The sequence below is a fragment of the Mustela nivalis genome (assembly GCF_964662115.1).
Source record: "Mustela nivalis genome assembly, chromosome: 7".
Lineage (NCBI taxonomy): Eukaryota > Metazoa > Chordata > Mammalia > Carnivora > Mustelidae > Mustela > Mustela nivalis.
Window position 1 is genome coordinate 106,859,124 of NC_139026.1, and position 23,817 is coordinate 106,882,940.

Genomic DNA, 23,817 nt, shown 5'->3' on the forward strand with positions numbered 1-23,817 from the left:
AAATGATACATGTAATGTGCTTAGAACCATGCCCGGCACTGCGTAAGCACTGGTTAATGAGTGAACGGTCCCCAGGCTGGGTGGCTGGAGAAAATGCTGGAGAAGAGGCGGGTGCAGACTTCCTGGCTGCAGGGAAACTCTGTTCTGTTGATCAAGGAACATAAATCTTCCCTGCTATGGTACAAGACAAGCATTGAGACACAAGAATTTCCTGAGAATCAATCAGGATGGCAGACCTGGGCCAGGTTTCCAAGGAAGCTTGCTGTATTTCTTCCCCTGGAGGTGTTCATTGGTCTAGGACCTAAGGCCTCCTAAGGCCTCCCTGAAGACCAGACAGCATGGCCTCTGGAAGGTCTTCTCAGCCTCAGGATTCGAGCTGCAAAGCATCTGAGCTCCTAGAGCAGGGATCTAGAGCAAAGACATCTGGTCCACCTGGATCACCTGGGCTTAGGGTTGAGAAGACACAGGTGCTGGACCATAAAAGAAAAAAATCCCAAGCTTTGCCCCCCACGCCCCTCCAGCCCTTGCTCTCTGGCAGAGAAACACACAAACATATGCTTCCAGCTACTCACCTGCTGCAAGCCTGGCCCTGACCCTCTCCCAGAGAGACTTTCAGGAGCGAGGGCCAGGGACCTTGGGCCACTGGGAAAACCCACTTTATGACAGCAGACAGTTGAACACATAACACTGTTTTCTAACAGTGATGGCACAGCAGGGCTGAGCTCAGTGTGGTTTACCTCGTGGATCCCAAAGTGGGCATAGGAGTCGAAGTAATAATCTCGCGAGGTCATCTCCTCTGGGTTCAGCAGCTTGGACATCTTGCCCCGTCCCGGGCAGCTGGGTTGAGTGGACACATGATGGACACATTGCACAGGCTTGGGTGGGACGACGGGCTGAGGGGGTTGCGGTGGGGGACTGTTCACCTGAGGGGAAGAGAAGAGCTTGGTGTCAGCAGAAGCAATGAGGTCCTGCCCTCTGAGATGCCGCCCCGCCTTCCTTCCCCTCCCTGAGCCCCGCGGCTCCCGTCTGCTCAGCAGCAACCCTTAGGTGCCGATGGACCCTTCCAGCTTTCTGGCAGGCCAGCTGAGGGCTGTGATTTGTAGAGAGGTTCCATGCTACTGAGGAGCCAAAAAGACCTCAAATTAACCCAATTCCATCACTAACTAGTCAGGCGATCTGAGTCAATCAAAAGGCCTCAGTTTCCAGATCTGCTAAACAAGGGCAAAAATACATTCCTTAACAGGCGAATAGTGAACACCCCCAAAGGGAGAGATGTATAGCATCACAGAGCCTTGAGGCTGGAGCCTAGATTCCAGAACCAGTCTGCCAAAACCAGAGCCCCAGCTCTGCCACTTGGGAGTTTAGCGCCCGACCTTGGGCAAAATTATTAACTTCTCATTGCCTTGGTTTCCCTATTCCTCCAATGGGAATAAAATGATCTCCATGTCCTAGAGTCACCCCTAGAATCAGATAGTTGGTATTTGTAAAGTGCTTATAAAAGGGCCTAGCACATAACCGGTATCTGGTTTTTCGTTGTTGTGTTGTTTTGTTTTGTTTTTAAAGACTTTATTTATTTGACAGAGAGAGAGAAAGATCACAAGTAGGCAGAGAGGCAGGCAGAGAGAGAGAGGAGGAAGCAGGCTCCCTGCCGAGCAGAGAGCCCAATGTAGGGCTCGATCCCAGGACCCTGAGATCATGACCTGAGCCGAAGGCAGAGGCTTTAACCCACTGAGCCACCCAGGCGCCCCTCTTTGGTATCTGTTAAACTGAAACCTGCCTGTGCCCTTAGGAAGATTGAGTTCCTGGGCTTCTCTCCAGCAGGCAGCACTTGTCCTTCAAAACGTAGGTCTCTGAGGTTCTGGGGCCTCGCTCCTGCTGTCTCCCCTCCTGCTTTCTGTGAGCTTTACTCTGAACTTTAGCAGAAGTTTCCTCCGGACTGTGAAAGCCCACGCTGATGGGGGCCTCCTGCCTGCACACGAGCACGTTCGCTCTTTCTGAGTTCCCAACCCTGCCACGAAGCCCCGCGCTACACCCCACTGCTGCTGGGGGTCACTGGCCAGCCCCTCCTCCTTCACAGGCTAAGGGGACGAGGGAGAAGGGGAGAAAGTTCAGGGAGTTCTGGGGCCCCAACATTCAGCTTGACTGCAGACACAAAGTCAACCTAGGAGAAGCTTCTCTCCCCGGAGCATAGGAATCCAGGTGTGCACAGCACAGCAAAGGGCTCAAAGCAGGGCAGAAGTTTAAAATACTGAGAAGCAGTATTATCCAGTAGTTGGTCCTCTGGGATTCCTGGATCCCAGTCTGCCGCAGGTAAAATTAAAAATAAATGTTGAGAGGCAGGTGATATGGTGTAAAGCGTAAATCCTGGGGCCACACTGCGTGGCTTTAAAACACCGCCCTGCTGCTTAGTGGCTGGCGAATGACCTTCGGAAGTCATTTGTCACCATGTGCCTCGGTCTCTTCCACCATGAAATAGACATCATGATGAAACTCCTCTGAGAGAGCCATCAAAAAGTTTGGGTGAGTCCATACCTGTGAAGTGTTCAGAACAGTGCCTGGCAATAGTAAGCTCTAGTATTATTACTACCATTATTATTCATATTACATAAACATGTCTCTGTTTCATGCCATGATTTTCTAATTTCTGAGCTGAATCAGCTCAGACTTATTAATGTCCTTCCCAACAAGGGAAATAGGGAGGCCCTAGGACAGAGCAAGTTCAAGAAACCCAAGAGACTCCCTCTCTCCATTATGCCGTGCGAATAGCCCCCAGACTGCCCTGTGTCCTGGGCTGGAGAGGAGTGAGCTCAGGGGAGGGTGATGGTCCCATTTTCCTGGTGTATCTAGGCTACAGCCTCTGGGAAATAAGCAGACTTCCCAGTTTAGCAACATCAGGTTTGAGGTCGGTGAGATCCCGGCTGGCTGGCAGAGGCAATCGAGGCTGCCTCATTAGAATGCAGCAGGTGTGCCCACCCTCGGCTTGGGATGTTGGTCACGGTCTCTGGGAGGCTAAAAATAGACTGTGTCAATTGCATACTCCCGTGCTGGCTGCAGAGTCACCTCTAAAGCTAAAGAAGGTTCCGTGCATGAAGCTCACCCCAATCTTGACACTATTTAAATGTATTAAAGAGAGAAAAAGTCCTAGCTGGTCCAGGCAGCTCGCATGGTCAGGGTCACAGAAGCCTCCTGCACCCCTTAGCTGCCATTCAACTCTGATTCCAAGGTTCTCTTTCTTATAGGGTCCCCCAAGATCCTTTTCTCAGTTGCCAACCTACAAAGTATCTACCATGTCCTACGCATTGCATTCGTAAGGCAAGCGGATGAATGGGTGGGGAGGGGGGCGGCATTTACCTCCATAACCACAGGTCAAACTAGGAGGACAGAGGTGACTGTGGCACAGTCCCTGTTCCCAAAGGCTGGCAGCCTGGCTCAGCCACTTGCAGAGGGGACTTGCCCTCTGTCTGTTAGCTGATAGATGTGTCCTATCCCTGGAGGCTGGGAGTGGGGCAGGAAACAGCAGTGGTCCGTGGTCCCAGGCATTCGGCTACCTGGGGTGCTGCCTTTCATTCCATAAATACCTACTGAATATCAGCTGTGGCAAGGCACTGTGCAGCTTCTGTGGAAGAAGAGTGTCCTCAAATGGATCTGCTTTCTGGTAGGAACGTAAGACTTTTGAAGGCTCCACTAGATGAGGGAATAGGATTTGTTTCACAAGAAAAGCTCAAGCAAACGGTTCTGGGAGTTTCAGAGAGAGAGAATTCACTTTAAAGAATTGGAAAATCTTGGGATAGCTGGCAGTGGGGTAGGTGGGGAGCTTTCTGAATGGGTTTTGTTAGGTGGAAATAGTGGGAGGGAATTCCAGGAGGAGGGAATGGCTGGAGCAAAAAGGCAGAAGGGGGGGAAACTGTGGGCTTGTTTAAGGAGCAACTGGGCCGAGATAGTGGAAGATTCCACTGAAAGGAAATTAAGGCCAGGTTAACAGGTTGTAATTAAATATAAGACAAGGGGGAGTTGTTGGTGGTTTGTTACCAGAGAGTTCCATGCTTGAGCTCTACTTTAGGAAGATTAATGTGGTGGCAGGGTACAGGAGGGGCAAGGAGAAATGACAAGTCAAGGAACCGGGGTTGGGGGAGCAAGATATGAACTTATGAGGCCATTTTCAAAGTCCAGTCAAGAAATCATGAGAACGGGAACTACTGTTGTGTTAGAGGGCCTGCCCACCGGGGAAACCACAGAAATCGAATCTCCATAGAGACTGCCTATGGATTGGCAATGGATGGGATAGAGAGGAAAAGAGAAACGTTGGAAGCCAAGATGACCTCAGAAATTCAAGCCTGGTGACCAGGAAAACAGTGGTGACATTAACAGGAAAAAGCAAGTCAGCAGGAAGAGCAGTTAGGGCGAGAGAGGGGAATAATGAATTTCCATTTGGATTTGTGAAGATTTTATTCATTTGAGACAGATACAGAGGGAGAGAGAGCATGAGCAGGGGGAGAGGCAGAGGGAGAGGGAAAAGCAGACTCCCTATTGAGCTGGGATCCTGATGTGGGGCTCAACCCCAGAAGTCGGAGATCATGACCTAAGCAGAAGGCAGATGCTTAGCCATCTGAACCACCCAGGTACTCCAGATTTGTGAAGTTTAAAATGTCATTGAGTCAGGGCACTTGGGTGGCTCAATCATTAAGCATCTGCCTTCGGCTCAGGTCATGATCCCAGGGTCCTGAAATCAAGCCCCATATTGGGCGTGAAGCCTGCTTCTCCCTCTCCCACTCCCTCTACTTCTGTTCAGTCTCTCACTGTCTCTCTCTCTCTCTGTCGAATAAATGAATAAAATCTTTTTGTTTTAAAGAATGTGAATACCCTTAATATGTAGAGAGCTCTTATAAACAAATAAAAGGAAAGCAAGCACCCCTCATTTAGCACTGGACAAAGAATCTTATGGTCAATTCACATAAAAATAAACACAAATGGCAAATGAACATGAGGCAAAAATATTTAGCCTCTATAGAAACCAGGTAGCTTCAAATTAAAACAAAAGCTATCATTTATAATTATTAAATAAGCTTGACTCCTCCCACAACTACAGTAACACTGCATTTGTAAAGGCTGTAGAGAATGAAGTACTTTTATACAGTTCTAGAGAGGATTTTTCTGGAAGGCAGTTTGATAAAGATGCATGAAAAGCCTTTAAAAGCACAAATTCTTAAACCCAGTAATTACTTCTTTTGGAATTCATCCTGAGGAAAGAATCATGGCAGACAACACAAAAATAGGAGTCAACCTAGAGGTTCCATGAAACAAAACTGATTACATAAAGGATGGTACATCCACACAACAGAATGCTATGCATCCGCTTGTAATGTTGTGGCAGAGTGTTTAATAAAAGAAATATGATCACGATAAACTGTGGGTTGAGGAGAACAAGTGGGAGAAGAATAGACAGTGTGATCACATTTTTAAAATTAAAACCTATCCATGCCTGTGTTAGGGGAGAGACTCAAAGAAGTCACCAGAATTGGCAGCAATTACGACAGGGTGTTGGACGGTAAACAGTTAATTCTTTCCTTTCCTGTGTTGACACTTTGTAAAATGTATGCCATTAACATGTACTGCTTCTGAAAAGAGCAAAGCATAATAACATCGGCAAAAAATAAAAAAAAAATAAATATTAAAAAAAGAAAGAAATGTGATCCCAGACCTCTGAAAAGAAGCCGAGGCTAGCGCTCTAGATGGAGACCATCTACTCAGAGAAAGGTTGAGGGGATCACCTGGGAGAGAACCCCAGGGCAAGAGGTCGAGGGGAATGAGGCTGGGCCAGGGAGAGAAGCCAGAAGCCTCCTTCTCTGAGGACCTTGGGGACACCTGGGAACCTGGGGGGAAGAGGCTTGGGGAGAATGTGTCCTCATCCCTCCAGTTCTGTGTCTGCCCTTCTCTGAGGATGTGCAATCCAGGTGAGGCACTCCAGTGTCCAGTCAACAGCCCCAAAGCAAAGACAACTTCTATCTAGCTTCACTTATCCAGAAGGACTCTATGCTAGTGACGGCTAGATGTGCCGTCACTTCTAGAGCTGAAGAAGTCTCCATGCATGAAGTAGAGTCCAATCTTGACTCGATTTAAATACATTAAAGAGAGAAAAAGTCCTAGCTGGTTCGGGCAGCATACGTCATCAGGATCACAAGGGCCTCCTGCGCCCCTTAGCTCTGACTCCGATGTTCCTTCTTTATAGGGTTCCTGAGGTTCTTTCCTCCATGGCCAACTTACAAAGTGTCTACCATGTCCCATGCATGTCCCATGCATGCATTCACCCCATAAGGTAAGCAGGTGAATGGATTTGCGGGGGGGGGGGCGGCATTTACCTTGATAACCACAGGTCAACCAAGGAGGACAAAGAGTTGACTGTGGCACAGTCCCGGGTCTCAAAGGCTGGCAGCCTGGCTCAGCCCCTTGCAGAGGGGACTTGCCCTCTGTCCATTAGCTGATAGATGTGTCCTATCCTTGGAGGCTGGGAGTGGGGTGGGAAACAGCAGTGGCCTGTGGTCCCCAGGCATTTGGCTACTTGGGGTGCTGCTTTTCATTCCATAAATACCTACTGAATATCAGCTGTGGCAAGGTGCTGTGCAGCTTCTGCAGAAGAACTGAGGTGTATACAAACCCTCCAAATCCCCATATGGGCATATAGGAACCAGTATAGGAATCCAGAATTTTCTGTGGAAGCTATCAAAGTTGGTTAGGCCATACTGGAAGGTCCTTTGGAGGGGATCTGGAAACCTAGTCTTTGCCACATCTACCTACCCTGCATGGCCCTGGAAAGACTCGAGCAATGTAGAGGTTGGATCTTGGAGGAAGATGGTGAGTTCATCTGGGAAGTCAGAAGCCCTGACTCCTCCATAGGCCAACCAGAGGCTCTGAGTGAAGGCAGCTTCAAACTTCAACTTACCTTGTCTATATTGGCTAGTAAGTCAGACAAGGGTTTGGAATCACAGTGGGAGATGGAGACCAGACTGACTCCCAGCCTCCCCACAGCTGTGGCTGTCACAGCTCCGATTTTCTCCCTGTGCCCAGGTTCCTTCCCACTAAACACTCTAGTGCTGCAGTATGAGACCTGTCTGTGCTCACATTATTCTCGAGGTCCATCCTTGGTGCAGTGGGATATTTGGTACCACAGTGCACACAGACTGGCTTGTCTCACTCTCCCACCTCCTCCAAGGGCCTCCCACCTACTCAGGGCACCACTATTTGCAGGATAGCATGTTGCCTGCCTTCCTGATCTTTTGAAGCGCACCTGTCACTGTCAGGATTTGTGACATTGTCTTCTGCTCTTAGTGTCGACTGCTGACTGGGACTCTTTAAACACTGTGCTGTGCCTCTAGACCTGGTCTTTCCCAAGGCATCTTCGGCAGTTTTTCTCAGCAGTAAATCATCAGTGATCTTCCTAGTCTACCCCATTCTGCTGGGCTGAGTGGGCCCAGGTCCCATTAGACCCTCAGATAACATAAAGGGTTGTGGAAACACCAAAACTGGAGACCAAAATGAGGACGGCTTCCTGAAGTAGTGTTTGAGCAGGTCCTTGGAGGGTGGAAAGGGGTCGGGCAGGGGAGGGGGCGGTTAGGGAGGCATTTTTTTTCCCAAACTCACTGCCATCTGAAAATAAGGGTAGACGATAGGTGATGATAATGATAATGATCGATCCCTAACATGGATAGATCCCTAACAGTAGGCACTGTGCTAAGTACTTTACAAACAGGATCTCATAAAAGCCTCATGATAACTCAATGAGGCACTGGAATTTACAGACAAAGAAACTGATGCTCAAAAAATTCAGTCAGGTCTCACAAGTAATGGAACCAGGGCCTAACTGATATCTGTTGGACCCCAAAGTCATGCTCTTGACACTGATGCTGTGGTTAGCTCAGTTCAGTCACACCAAGCTTAACTGAGCTACTGCTATGAGCTCTGTGCTCAGAAACAGGTGGCCAAGCTGCCCCAGACAGGAAGCCCCAGTCCTGGGGAGAGGAAGAAGGGTCAACAGGCAATGACTAAAAGGAAGAAAATGCTTTGGTGAAGGTAGGCAGAAGTAGGTACCTCTCCAAGGGAACTGAGTTCAAAAGGGAACAAACAGTAAGCTCCCATTTATAGACGGAGGAACTGAAGCCCACATAAGCCCACCCTAGACACATTCTAGGGTCATACAGGCAAATCCAGAGCTGAAATCTCTAAGAAAATAGAGAAGAAGTGGTGGGGAAGTGGGGAAGGAGGTCTTTGGAAGGAGAGGGGAGGGGAAGGAGATATGAAGGGGGAAGCTAGGCAGCAGGGGGCAGAGAGGAGCCAGCACTTCCTGCACCAGGCAGCTGAAGCTAACCCGAGCCCATTGGGCTATAAATGGCACTTACTGGCACCAGCCCAAGCTGTAAAAACGATTTTCCTGAGAACAAGAGGCTCCACTGGAGGAGCCAAATCCTGCTCTGTTTTCCAAATGTCAAGAGAGCTTTTTCGAACCTGAGTCGTCTGTCCTTAGCAGCAGCCTGCCTGGCCTGAGGTCCCATGGAGGGGACAGAAAGGGGTCTGCAAAGGGTGGGTCATTGCAAGGTGGCAGAGGAGAGTGTGGGAGGAGGGGTTAGCCCCTCGCCAGTCCTCACCACATCTTTTTTCCCAGATGCCTCTTTCTCCCTCCCACCTTCTTCTAGCCCATGTTCACATGTGGCCCCTGCCCCAGGGGCACCCCCAGACACTAATCACACCCTTTCTTCATTCTGATGTTTACTCACAATATTGTGATATTGTGGTCCATGTAGTTGATAATCACCTAGGGTGAGCTCTTCTGGCACCATCTGTCTGCCTTTAGATAGGGACCAGAGCTTTAACTGAAAGGAGAAAATTCTAATGGTAGAATGTCAGGCAACAGTGCTTTGTTGGGCATGTGGACCTCTCCTGTTGTCCAAGATCACCTCAAAAATACATAGCTTTCATGTGTGCCTTTGGCCAAAAACAACCTTGCTTCCACCCTTACATCTACCCTTCTGCAGCCGTGTTTCCTGTCATCTGGGCTGAAGATGATCCCTAGCAAAGCAATATTGAAGCCAGCCTCCCCGCAAAGAAGTGCTATGCTAGAGTACATAGTCCCACATGTACTAGAGTACGTAGTCCCAGCTCATGGCTTCTCACTCTCGGAGTCAGAAACCTGCAAGACTGGGGGACAGGAAGAAGCATCTCGATGCTGCTGGTCCCACGAAACTGTGTTGCCTTCCTGTACATGGCCACCAGGACACCCTGGCCTGTACATGTCAACACTCACCCTCATGTCCCCCACTAGAGTTAGCTCTTTAAAGTCATAGACTCTCTCTAGAACCCCTTGGGCCAAGCCCAGGCACTGAAGCCTGTCACAGAGCGTCAGCTGCTGTCACCCACTGGGATCATCCTGTTTTACAGTGTCCCTGACTATGACTGCCATTTTGGCAGAAACTATCTTCACATGCCTAATTACTTCAGACTCAAGTTCCCTCCAAGCCTGCCCTTCCTGGAATCCTCTTCCCTTAGGTCCTGCCACCCCCTGTTGTCAGTCCCCACTTTCCGACTGCGGAATGCTTTGCACTGAGGAATGTTGCCAGGAGGCCTGGCAGGACACTTGGCTGATCCAGGGCTTACAGAGGGGTCTAAGACAGTGGTTCTCAATGACTAGTCCCCAGACCACCAGCATCAGCATCTCCCGAGAGCTTGTAAGAAATGCAAATTCTCAGCCTTTACCAGAAACCACTGAATCATAATCTCTGTGGTAAGGTTTAGCAATCTGTTCCAACAAGCCTCCATGTGATTCTGATGTATCACAGAGTTTGAGCTCCACTGGTCTAGAGAGTTACATTTTTCCACATTGTATTCCACAGACCAGATATTCCTAGAAAAGGGGTTCTGTGGTCAAGTACATTTAGACAAATAAGCTGTAGAGATTTTTTTTTCTCCCCCCCACCCCCCGCCAGCTTTAATGAGGTATAATTGACATGGAACATGTAAGTTTAAGGTACAACACAATGATTTGATATATCTATATACTAAACATGTAACGAGATTTCCTAATGGCGATACTTTTAAACCTTTACTTTACTAAAACAAATTTGTGAATCTCCAAGAGGGAGAGAGGGTGTCTTTTGCTACCAAATTTATGGCTGCGACACCCTTCTTTTCTGAGCAATCTATAAACATCTCTAGAAATTAATGTTCTGAGGAAACCATCTGGGGAACTCTGATTTAGGATAGTGTTTCTCTATTAAAATCTCCATCTACCACCTTGGGATGGGAGTCAGGCCCTACCGCAGACCAATGGAAGCCAGAGCCTGTGGGAGCGAGCCCCCAAAAGCTACACATTTAACAAGCTCCCCTGGTTGCTCCCTATGAAATCCTGGTCCAGACAGAGCTGAGGACAGCTACCTGCAGTCTGCATTATTCTCCGATCCCTAACGCAGTCCCCAGGGCCAGCCTGGAATAGCCTTGGTGCTACTGTGATACCCCAAACAGTGTCAGGGCAGAGCCAAGGACACCTGGTTCAGAGGCAGCAGCAGTTCACAGAAAGCACCTTAGCTCCCACAACGAAAGAGCTGAGATTGAGTGTAGCTGCGTCACCTTTTGTTGTGAGAGCCAGGTGACCTTGGGCTAGTCCCTCACCTGCTGTCATTGCCAGGGTCATGATGTGTCTCAGTCCTCTGCAGCTGTGCACTGTGTCTGGGCACTTCCCATCAGCCCCTGGCTGTCTCTTTGTGGTACAACAGCAGTGCCTGCTTCAAGTCAAAATGGTTTTGCACCCACACGGCACTCCCTCTGTCTCTTGGATCAGTAACTGCTGGGAAGGAATCTATTGGGTTTGTTGGGCCTGACCTATTTTTTAAATAAACTGGGGCTGTTTTCCAGCTATTAGTCACTTTTCTCCCAAGCCTCCACATATTAAATTCTCTTCTTATATCCTCAGATATTTTGGCTGCAAGAGATGTCAGGTTAATTGGATGCTTGGCTCCTGGCTCTGCCTCCTTAATGGGCTTAAAAAGCAGACTCTCCCCCACTCCCTTCACTTCCTCCCTTTTCCCTCCCCAAGGCAACAGGAGATTTTTTTCTCTCCTTTGACTTCAAAGAGGTCACCATTCACTTGGCTTCCTTCTATGCTTTCCTGTACGGGCACATGTGCAGAAAGACATAACCAATGTCCTCACACCCACACCTCACCCAGAGTTGGACTAAGCTTTAATTTTGTATTTGGGTCAAACCATCCCTGTAGGACCAGAGCTGGGTTCATGGCCTCCCACCCCAGACTGGGTCATCCATAGAGACAGGGCGTATCGGGCAGAGACTGTACAGATGGGACATCTGTGGGTTTTGGTCTTGGTTCTTTCTATCCTAGTCAGGTCACTATGCAAAAGCAATTTAACCTTTCCTATCCTCAGTTTCTTTTTCTGTCAAATGACAACAATTATGTGTCTTGCTTCTTTCATGAGCCTACTGTGATGACTGAAAGATGCTGAGTATGTAAATACTTGCAGGAAATTCTAAAATGTGGTAAAGAAGTATGAAACTTCCATTTGTGGCAGTCTGAATTTATGCCCTTATACTATTTTTGGATGTCCTCTGGGCTCTTCGCTGGCACTAGACACTGGCTTTGGCTACTCTTAGCATTCTGTTCTTCCGCCTGCCTGAATCTAGTCCTCCCCCTCCACATTGTCCACTCTCTAGGCTCTATTCTACCACCCTCCTTGGCGCTTTCTGAGTATTATGCAATTGCTATCTTCAGGAACATGGTCATCATGGAAAGTCAGTCATTTTTTCCAGCCCCTGACACCTGGTCTCATCTACTCTATTCTGAGCTCATATGGCATCTGCTGGTCTAAAGCTACTGGTTACATTCTGTGCTACTTTGTTGAAATATGGTCTCACAATTATAGGTGTTGCTTCTACAACCAAGAAGTAAATTCCTTCAGACCAGTAACCAGATCGTATGTGTCATTATTTCTCCTTTAATACTTGGTATAGAGCTGGGGCTCAATAAAGATGTGTTGGTTACAGTATCCTTACACTTCAATTGGGTCGATGTTGTCCTTCATAAATATATTATGAAAGTGGAATGAAGGAGACTTTTTCCCCACCATGTAATCAGAGACCTTTCATTCCCCTTGAAAGGGTGAGGAGACAGCAGGAAGAAAGACAAAACTGAGAAAAATAATTATCAGAATCTTAATAATACTTAATACTCCTTAGAGGGTTCAAGGTTACTCCACATGTCTTTATCGAGAAGTATCTTATCTCCTGATCTCCTGAGATTTCTAGAAGAAAAAAATATCTTTCAAATATGGAATGGATTTACTCAGTACCCATAATTCCAGCTGTACAGACTACAAGTGGTTTCAAGTACAGATTCAAGTGTATCTGTTAGACATTTTCCCAACAACCTCTTCATGCCAAGTAATGCAGTGCCAGAAATGCAGGTAATGATACCGTAGCTCAGGGAAGCTGACTGATAGATTCAGCCCATATAACATACCTGGTCTGGACCTCAGAGCTGACCCTCACAGAGCCTCAGTCCCCATCATCTGCTACTAAACTGATGACTGAATAAAAGTGAGCTCATACATCGGAAAGAAAATCACAAGTTATTTTCAAGACCATAGCCACACCATTAGATTCTCATCTGGTTTCCATGGACTCTTCCAGACACTTTCTATGTAGTTCTAGCAAACCCGTTTACAACAAGTAAATGTATTTCTACTCAGATCCTGAGCAGAAATGACTGACTCCTTTAATCAGAGATTCTGATGCAAGTGTGCACAGGAAATACTGGCATTCCAGTTAGAAAGAGAACAATGTCAGCCATCTGGTATATATTTGGCCACTATTCCAAAGGTGGCCTCAAATGGGCCAATGACAGATTCCAGGAATCTGGATTTTTCAAAGCACTCCCAGGCAAAGCCCATGATCAGTTTGAAAGCTAGGCAAAACATAAGAAATAACAATTTTCAGGACACTGTATCCCTGAGATGGCAAACAAAAAAGGTGAATTCTACAACAGCCCAGCTTGTTTCCTGTTTGTGAGTATCAGGCTACAGTGTAGGGATTGGAAGCCCAGCTATAAATCTGTTTTAATGGAAGAGATGAAGGTGGGACTCTGGAGATAGCAGGACAGTGAGAGTCCACAAGACAAAATACTGGAGGGTAGAAGACTACAGGTGGTCGGGGGGCTTTGGAGACCTGGAGAGAATGTCAATCAAGCCTTCAGCTGAGGTGGATCAAACAATGCATGTGAAGAAACTACCTGATGCCAGGGAAAGAATTACTGAGAAGACAGAGGGACCATTTTGTTGTTCTCACAGAGGGACAGGAATACTTCTTTCCCTTGAAGGCTTTCTACTTCCCGTATGAAGTAGAAAACTTCATAATTCATGAATATGCTAAAAGGTTTTTTTCCCTTAGTAGTGGAAATTAGCCCTAAAGATTGCTCTAATCCCACCAAATAAAGCTTAAAAAACAAGACCTGAAAGGTTTAAACTGTTCAACTAATTTACCTGTATCCCAGAACAAAGCCTAGAAATAGGATAATTCAAAAAATATCCAGTACCCAACAATATCTCAAGGTTTGGATTACAGTGTTTACCATTCAGTCAAAATTTATCAGACTTACCAAAGATCTGAGAAAATACTACCTATAATGAGGAGAAAAGCCAAACTCATACTATCAACCCAGAAAGGAGACAGATGAAAGAATTTGTAGACAAGGTCATTAAAACTGTTACTATAACTACTTCATATGGTCAAGAAACTAGATGAGAAATTAAACTTGTTAAGTACAGACATCAAAGATAGAAAAATGACCCAAACTGAACTTCTAGACATAAAAATTATACATGATGAAAAGTATGCTGGGTTAGGTTAATAGCAGATTAAGCATTAAAGAAAAAAGTACTCGTGAACTTGACACAAGACAACAAAAACTATCTAAAATAAAGCACAAAGAGGGAAAAAATACTGAAAAGTAGTGAAGCAGAATGAAATCTTGCCATTTTCAACAATATGTATGGACCTAGAGTGTATAATGCTAAGTGGAATAAAATAGTCAGAGAAAGACAAATACCATATGATTTCACTCTTATGTGGAATTTAAGAAACAAAACAAATGAGCAAACAAAAGGATAAAAGAGAACAACAACAATAACAGTAAAAACACTCCTAACTGTACAGAACAAACTAATAGTTACAAAGGGGAGGCGGATGGGAGGATGGGTGAAATAAATGAAGGGGACAAAGAGTACACTTATCTTGAGCACTGAGAAATGTATAAAATTGGAGAACCACTATATGGTACATCCAAAGCTAATAAAACACTGCACATTAACTATATTTGAATAACAAAAAAAGTTAAACAGCATCAGTGAGCTGTGGGACAACGTCAGGTGTCCTACTTGACATGTGATTGTAGCACCCAAAGGTGAAACAGAAAAATAGTTAAAGAAATATTGGAACGGTGGCTCAAAAATTCCAAATAATAAAAACCATAAATTTGCAGATCCAAGACACTCAACAAACCCTGAGGATAAGAAATATGAAGCCGAAAAAATTACAGCAAGTTACAACATAATTGGGACACCTGTGTGGCTCAGTGAGTTAAGCGTGTGCCTTCAGTTCAGGTCATGGTCCCAGGGTCCTGGGACTGAGCCCTGCATTGGTCTCCCTGCTCAGCAAGGGAGTTTGCTTCTCCCACTCCCTCGCCCAGCTCCTGCTCTCTCTCTCCCTCACTCACTCACTCCTCAAATATATAAATTCTTAAAAAATAAATAAAGGCAACATAAAAATATTTTGAGTCTTACAAAAGCTGAGTAATTGGGGTGTCTGGTTGGCTCAGTGGGTTAAGCCTCTGCCTTTAGCTCAGGTCATGATCTCAGGGTCCTGGGATCGAGCCCCGCATCAGGCTCTCTGGTCAGCAGGGAGCCCGTTTCCCCGTCAGTCTCTGCCTGCTTCTCTGCCTACTTGTGATCTCTCTGTCAAAATAAATAAAATCTTTTAAAAATAAAAGCTGAAAGATTTCATCATCCTCAGGCCCACACTATAAGAAATGTTAAAGGACATTCTTTGGGCAGAAGGAAAATGACATCAGACAGAAATTTGGATCTACATCAAGAACGAAGTGCTCTAAAAATGGGTAAATATTTTTTTAAAAAATCCCACTTTTGGGGCACTTGGGTGGCTCAGTGTTTTAAGCCTCTGCCTTCAGCTCAGGTCATAGTCTCAGGGTCCTGGGATCGAGCCCTGTGTTGGGCTCTCTGCTCGGCAGGGAGTCTGCTTCCCCCTGTCTCTCTCTGCCTACTGTCTACTTGTGATCTCTGTCTGTCAAATAAATAAATAAAATCTTAAAAAAAAACACTTTTTTTATTATTATTTAAATATCTTTAAAAGATCACTGACTGTTTAAAGAAAAAAAAAACCCTATGGTATTTATAACATATACAGAAATAAAATGTATGGTAACAGTAGTACAAAGGTCAGAAGGGGGGAAATGGAAGTATCGCAAGATTCTTATAATATATGTGAGGTGCTGTAATTTTACTTGAAGATAGACTGTGATAAATTAAATATATATACTGTCTAAAGCAGCCACTTCATAAAAGCACAAAATGTTGTAGAAGATATTCTGCCACATTACTGAATTGTTGTATGACTTCTAGTAATTTTGGGGTGGAGTCTTTTGGGTTTTCCACATAAAGTATCATGTCATCTGTGAAGAGAGTTTGACTTTGCCAATTTGAATACCTTTTATGTCTTTTTGTTGTATGACTGCTGTTACTAGGACTTCTAGTACTATGTTGAACAATAGCGGTGAAAGTGGGCATTTGTGTCATGTTCCTGATCTTAAGGGAAAGGCTCTCAGCTTTTCCCCATTAAGCATGATATGCGCTGTGGGCTTTTCATAGATGGATTGTATGAAATTGAGAAATGTTCCCTCTATCCCTACACTCTGAATGGTTTTAATCAGGAAAGGATGCTGTGTTTCGTCAAACGCTCTTCTGCATCAACTGAGAAAACCATATGGTTCTTCTCCTTCCTCTTATTAATGTATTCTATTACATTGATTTGTGAATATTAACCACACTTGCATCCCACGGATAAATCCCCCCTGATCGTGATGGATAATCCTTTTAATGTACAGTTGAATCCCATTAGCTAGGATCTTGTTGAGAATTTTGGCATCCATATTCATCAGGGATATTGATCTAAAATTTTCCTTTTTGATGAGATCTTTGCCTGGTTTGGGGATCAAGATCAAAACACAGAGATCAGTTGCTTTCCTATACACTAACAATGTAATTGTAGAAAGAGAAATTAGGAAATCGATTCAATTTACAATAGCACCAAAGGCCTTAAGATACCTTGGAATAAACCTAACCAAAGGGGTGAAGGATCTATACTATACTTCAGAAACTACAAAACTCTTTTGAAAGAAATTGAAGAAGACACAAAAAGATGGGAAAACATTCCATTCTCATGGATCAGAAGAATATAACATTGTTAAAATGTCTATATGGGATGCCTGGGTGGCTCAGTTGGTTAAGGGACTGCCGTTGGCTCAGGTCATGATCCTGGAGTGCTAGGATTGAGCCCCGCATTGGGCACCCTGCTCAGTGGGGGAGTCTGTTTCTCCTGACCCTCCACCTTCTCATGTCCTTTCTCATTCTCTCTCTCTTCCTCTCTCTCAAATAAATAAATAAATAAATATCTTTAAAAAAATGTCTAAGCTGCCCAGAGCAATCTATACTTTCACCATCATCCTGATCAAAACAACAATGGCATTTTTCAAAGTGCTGGAACAAACAATCTTATAATTTGTATGGAACTATAAAAGACCCCAAATAGCCAAGAAAATGTTGAAAAAGAAAAACAAAGCTGGGGCATCACGTTACCTGATTTCAAGCTATTTTACAAAGCTGTTTTCACCAAGACAGCATGTTACTGGCAGAAAAATAGACACATAGATCAATGGAACAGAAGAGAGAGTCCAAATATGGACCCTCAACTCTATGGTCAAATAATCTTCAACAAATTGGTTAAAAATATCCAATGGAAAAAAAATGGTGCTGGGAAAATTGGACAGCTACAAAAGAATGAAACTCAACAATTCTCTTACACCATTCACAAAGATAAACTCTAAATGGGGAAAAGACCTCAGTGTGAAATAGGAATCCATCAAAATCCTAGAGGAGAATAAGCAATAACCTTTTGACATCGGCCCCCAGCAACCTCTTTTAAGACATGTTTCCAAAGGCAAGGGAAACAAAAGCAAAATGAGCTTTTGGGACTCTGTCAAGATAAAAAGCATCTGCACAACAAAAGAAATAGTCAACAAAACAAAGAGGCAAGCCACAGAGTGGGAGAAAATACTTGCAAATGGCACTATAGATAAAGGGCTGTATACAAGATTTATAAAGAACGTCAAACTCAACAACCCCCCCAAAAATAATCAAGTCAAAAAATGGTTAGAAAACATGAAGAGACACTTTTCCAAATAAGACAGATGCATGAAAAAATGTTCATAATCATTAACCACCAGAGAAATTCAAATTGAAACCACATTATGATACCACCTTACACTAGTTAGAATGGCAAAAATTGACAAGACAAGAAAAACAAATGTTAAAGAGGCTGTGGAGAAAGGGGAACCCTCTTACCCTGTTGGTGGGAATGCAAATTGGTACAGACACTTTGGAAAACAGTGTGGAGGTTCCTCAGAAAGTTAAAAATAGAGCTACCCTATGACCTAGGAATTGCACTACTGGATATCTACCCTGAAGATACAGATGTAGTGAAAAGAAGGGCCACCTGCACCCCAGTGCTCATAGCAGCAATGTCCACAATAGTCAAACTGTAGAAGGAGCCAAGATGCCCTTCAATAGATGAATGGATAAAGAAGATGTGGTCCATAGATACAATGGAATATTACTAAGCCATCAGAAAGGATGAATACTCAACTTCTGCATCAACATGGATGGAACTGGAGGAGATTATGCTAAGTGAAATAATTTAAGCAGAGAAATCCAGTTACCATATGGTTTCACTTATTTGTGGAACATAGGGAATAATATGGAAGACATTAGGAGAAGGAAGGGGAAAAATGAAGGGGGGTAACTCAGAGGGGGAGATGAACCATGCAAGTCTATGGACTCCAGGAAACAAACTGAGGGTTTTAGAGGGGATGGGGTGGAGGGGATGTGTTAGCCCAGTGGTGGGCATTAAGAAAGGCATGCATTGCATAGAGCACTGGGTGCTATACACAAACAATGAATCTTGGAACACTACATCAAAAACTAATAATGTACTGTATGGTGACTAACATAATATAGTAAAAACAAATAAATAAATAATAAAACCCACATGAGGAGGGAAAAAAAAGTGTTATAGACAACAATCCAGGAAAGGGTATAAAATGAAATCATAACAAATACTCATGTATTACTCCCCCAAAAAAAGTTGAAAAAGGGGGTGAAGGTAATGAAGTACAGATAAATGATATAGAAACAAATAGCAAGATGGTAGATTTGAACCCAATAACATCAATAATTACATTAAATATAAATGGTCTATGGGGAGCCCGAGTGGTTCACTCAGTTGGGCAACTGCTTTTGGCTCAGGTCACGATCCCAGCCAGACTCCTCAGATCAAGCCTTGCGTTGGGCTCCCTGCTGAGCAGGGAGGCTGCTTCTCCCCTGTCTGCCATTCCTGCTGCTTGCGCTTGCTCTCTGTCTCTTTTGCTCACTCTGTCTATGTCAAATAAATAAATAAAATCTTAAAAAAATAAATAAATGGTCTAAACACCCCAACTGAAAAGCAAAGGTTGTCATATTAGATTTAAACACAGCCATATGCTACCCTATTTGAAACTTACTTTTAGCATATAAAAGTAAAAGTATGAAAGATGGCATACTATGTTAACTCTAATGAAAGGCAAGTTAAAGTAGCTATATTAACATAAGACAAAATAGATGTAAAATCCAATAACATCAGGAAAAAGGATATTTTCATAATGATTAAGATCAATTCATGAAGAGAACATAATTTCAAATGCATATTCATCTAATAAAAGATATATAAAATATAATAAGCAAAACCAAATAAACCAATTATTAATGAAATGGAAATTGAAAGTACAATGAGATACTATCTCATGCTCATTAGGGTGGCTAATATTTTTTAAAAAGAAGGAAAGAAAAAGAAAATATAAAGTTTTGGTAAGGATATGGAGAAATTGGAACCTTTGTGCACTGTTAGTGGGAATGTAAAATGAGGTAGCTGCTATGGAAAAAAAGTGTGGCATTTCCTCCAAAAAATTAAAAATAGAATTACCATATGATCCAGCAACTCCACTTCTAAGTACATAGTCAAAAGAATTGACAGCAAAGTCTTGAACAGATATGTATACACCCATTGTTCATAAAGCTAAAATGTAGAAGCAAATCTAGTGTCCATCAATAAATGAATGGATAAACAAAATGTTTTTTGTATAGCCTCCACAAAGTCTTCTTCAGAAACTTCAAGAACAGTAGTGACCATTTTCTTTAAACCACATCTTATGAAAATTGTCAGCTGAATTTCATCTCAAGCTCCAAGATGGCCCATGCCATGGTGATGTTGAAAACAATTCTGTGGTGGAGCAAGATGGCAGAGGAGTAGGAGACCCAAGTATCACAGGTCCGAGGAGTCCAGCTAGATAGTTTTCAAACTATTCTGAACACCTACAAACGCAACAGGAGATCAAAGAGAAGAGCAGCAATTCTAGGAACAGAAAAGCAACCACTTTCTGGAAGGTAGGCCATGTGGAGAAGTGAATCTGAGGCAACATAATGGAAGAGAGATAACGGGGGGAAGGGCTGGCTCCCAGCAAGCAGTGGAGCACAAAATTGGAACTTTTAGAAGTCTGCTCCACTGGGGGATGTCGCTCCAGAGGCTAAGAGAGGGTGGGGCCCTTGCAGGGACAATATGGTCTCAGGACCTGCAGGGTCACAGAAAGACCAGGGTTGCCTGAGTGTGGCAGAGTTTTCAGGTATCAGAGCAGGGAAGCCGGCTGTAGAAACAGAGTCAAGCAGTGGGGTCTCAGATCAGGGTTACCATTAAACCATGATCTGAGGCATAGTCAGGCCACTGCTCTTGGAGGCAGGGACCCCACAAGTGACAGATCTGGGAAGACCCCCTCCTTCCTCCTCCAGGAGAAGCAGAAAAGGAGCAGACTGTAGGAATCTGCTGGGTTTGGAGACTCCAAAAGGGGCCATGGGCAGAGATAAAAATGCTCAGTCACAGGCTGGGTGAGCTCAGAGCACAGCCAGAGACCAGGGAGATGGGGGGGATTGACTGCTTTTATCTGAGGGCACACTGAGGAGAGGGGACCCAAGCTCTTGGCTCCTCTGGGCCAGAGACCAGGAGGCCACCATTTTCGTTCCTGTCCACCAAAGTGGTACGGAAAGCATTCAGGGAACAAAAGCTCCCAATAGTGACCCCGAGCAGATTGCTTAGCCTGGCCCCTGGCAAGGGCAACGCAATTCTACCTCTGGCAAAGACATTTGAGAATCATTACAACAGGCTCCTCCCCCGGAAGATTAGCAAGAACATCCACCCAAGACAAAGTTCACTGATCAATGAGAACTGGGGAAGTCCAGAGCTAGGGGAAAGCAAAATATAGAATTCACGGCTTTTTCCTATAATACTTTAGTCTTTCAAAGTTAAATTTTTTTAATGTTATTTTTTCTTATTCTATTGCTTTTAATTTTTCCTCTTCCTTATTTTAACCTTTTTAAACATATTATCTTATCAGTATCTTTTTAAAACATCTTTTTAAATTTTCATTGTCATAGTCATATTCTATCCCTTCATTGTATTTAACCTTATTTTTTGTATACATATAGGTTTTTCTTTATTTAAAATTTTGGGATACAGTTTCTTCTAACATCAAAATATACCCTAAATCTAGCATATGGCTTTGTTCTAGTCTCCAGCCTGAGCACATTCTCTCCCTTTTTTTTCTTCTTTCTTTTTTCAACCAACTTCCTATCTTATCAATTCCTTTTTTAGAATCTTTTAAAATTTTCATCTTTACAGTCATATTCCATCCCTTCATCATGTTTACCCTTATTTTTTTTGTATATATATATATATATATATATACTTTTTTCTTTCTTTAAAATTTTTGGAGGCAGTTTCTTCTAACAGACCAAAATACAGCCAAAATCAAGTGTGTGCCTCTGTTCTACTCACCAGTCTAATATATATAAATGCATACATCTATTTTTTTGTCCTCTTTTCTTCTCCCACTAGTTTTGGGTCTCTTCTGATGTGGTTAGTGTCTATTTTTCTGATGTGGTTAGTGTCTATTTTTCTGATGTCCTTACTACCCTTTTAGTATTTTGTTCTCTCATTCACCTATTCTTATCTGGATAAAAGGACAAGGCAGAAAAGCTCACCACACAAAAAATAATAATAATAATAATAATAATAAAGAAAGAAAGAACAAGAGGCTATACCAACAGATAAGGACCTAATCATTATGGACATTAGTAAGATGTCAGAACTAGAGTCCAGAATGATGATTATCAAGGGGCTAGCTGGGCTTGAAAAAAGTGTGGAAGATACTAGAGAATCCCTTTCTGGAAAAATAAAATCCTTTTCTGGAGAAATAAAAGAGCTAAAATCTAACCAAGTTGAAATCAAAAAAGCTATTAATGGAGCACCTGGTGGCTCAGTGGGTTAAGCCTCTGCATTCCGCTCAGGTCATGATCTCAGGATCCTGGGATCAAGCCCCACATCAGGCTCTCTGCTCAGTGGGGATACTACTTCCTCCTTCCCCTCTACCTGCCTCTCTGCCTAGTTATGATCTCTCTTCCTCTCTCTCTCTCTCTCTCTCTCTCTCTCTCTCTGTCAAATAAATAAATAAATAACCTTTTTTTAAAAAAGCTATTAATGAGGTGCAATAAAAAATGGAGGCTCCTACTGCTAGGATAAATGAGGCAGAAGAGAGAATTAGTGGTATGGAAGACCAAATGATGAGACGCTGAGCAAAAGAGAAACAAACAACTACTGGGCCATGAGGGGAGCATTCGAGATATAAGTCATAGCATAAGAGGAAACAATATTAGAAGATTTGGGATCCCAGAAGAAGAAAAAAGAGAGAGAGGGCAGAAAGTTTAGTGGAGCAAATTATACCAGAGAATTTCCCTAATTTGGTGAAGGTAATAAGCATCAAAACCTAGCAGTCACAGAGAATCCCCCTCAAAATCAATAAAAATAGGTTAACACCCTGTCATCTAATAATAAAACTTACAAGTCTCAGTGACAAAGACAAACTCTTGAAAGCATCTTGGGTCGAGAGGTCTGTAACCTACAATAATACAAACATTGGATTGGCAGCAGACCTATCTACAGAGACCTGGCAGGCCAGAAAAGACTGGCATGATACATTCAGAACACTAAACGAGAAAAATATGCAGACAAGAATACTATATCCAGGGGAGTCTGGGTGGCTCAGTGGGTAAGAGCCTCTGTCTTTGGCTTGGGTCATGATATCAGGGTTCTGAGATTGAGCCCCACATCGGGCTCTCTGCTTGGCAGGGAGCCTGCTTCCTCCTCTCTCTCCACCTGTCTCTCTGCCTACTTGTGATCTCTGTCTGTCAAATAAAAATCTTAAAAAATAAAATACTATATCCAGCTAGGTTGTCATTGAAAATACAAGGAGAAATAAAAAGCTTCCAAGACAAAAAACAAAAACAAAAACAAAAACAAAACAAACAAAAAAACTAAAAGAATTTGCAAACACCAAACCAAATTTCAATATTGAAATACCCCTTTCAATATTGAAAGGGGTCCTCTAAGCAAAGGAAGAGCCTAAAAGTAACAGACCAGAAAAGAACACAGACAATATACAGTAACATTCACCTTACAGGCAATACAATGATCCTAAATTCATATCTCTCAGTAGTTACCCTGAATGTAAATGGGCTAAAGGCCCCCATTCAAAAGACAAAGGGTATCAGATGGAATAAAAAAAATTAAAATAAACCAAGACCCATTGCTATGCTGTCTGCAAGAACTCATTTTAGACCAAAGACACCTCCAGATTTAAAGTAAAGGGGTGGGAAAACAATTTACCATGCTAATGGACATCAAAAGAAAGCTAAGATGGCAATCCTTATATCAGATAAATTAGATTTTAAACCAAAGACTGTAATAAGAGGTGAGGAATGAAACTATATCATACTCAAAGGATCTGTCCAACACGAAGATCTAACAATTTTAAATATCTATCCCCTTAACATGGGAGCAGCCAGCTATATAAACCAATTAATAACAAAATCAAAGAAACACATCAACAATAGCACAACAATAGTAGGGGACTTTAACACCCCCCCCTCACTGAAATGAATTGATCATCTAAGCAAAAGATCAACCAAGAAATAAAGGCTTTAAGTGAAACACTGGACCAGATATACTTAGATATATATTCAGAACATTGCATCCCAAAGCAACAGATTACACATTCTTCTGGTGCACATGGAACATTCTCCAGAATAGATCACATCCTGGGTCACAAGTCAGCTCTCAACTGGTACCAAAAGTTTGGGATCATTCCCTGCATATTTTCAGACCACAAAGCCCTGAAGCTAGAACTTATTCACAAGAGGAAAGTTGGAAGGAACCCAAACACATAGAGACTAAAGAGCATCCTACTAAAGAATGAATGGGTCAACCAGGAAATTAAAGAAGATTTTTAAAAATTCATGGAAACAAATGATAATGAAAACACAACTGTTCAAAATCTGT

General features: G+C 43.4%; 1 protein-coding gene across 1 annotated transcript in view; it reads right to left on the reverse strand.

The window, feature by feature from the left end:
• PRMT8 (protein arginine methyltransferase 8) overlaps positions 1–23,817 on the reverse strand; it is a 101,984-nt gene that overhangs the window by 52,722 nt on the left and 25,445 nt on the right. The window contains exon 2 of the mRNA XM_082738122.1: positions 738–923. Coding sequence (XP_082594248.1) covers positions 738–923 — 186 coding nt within the window. The remainder of the gene's footprint in view (positions 1–737; positions 924–23,817) is intronic.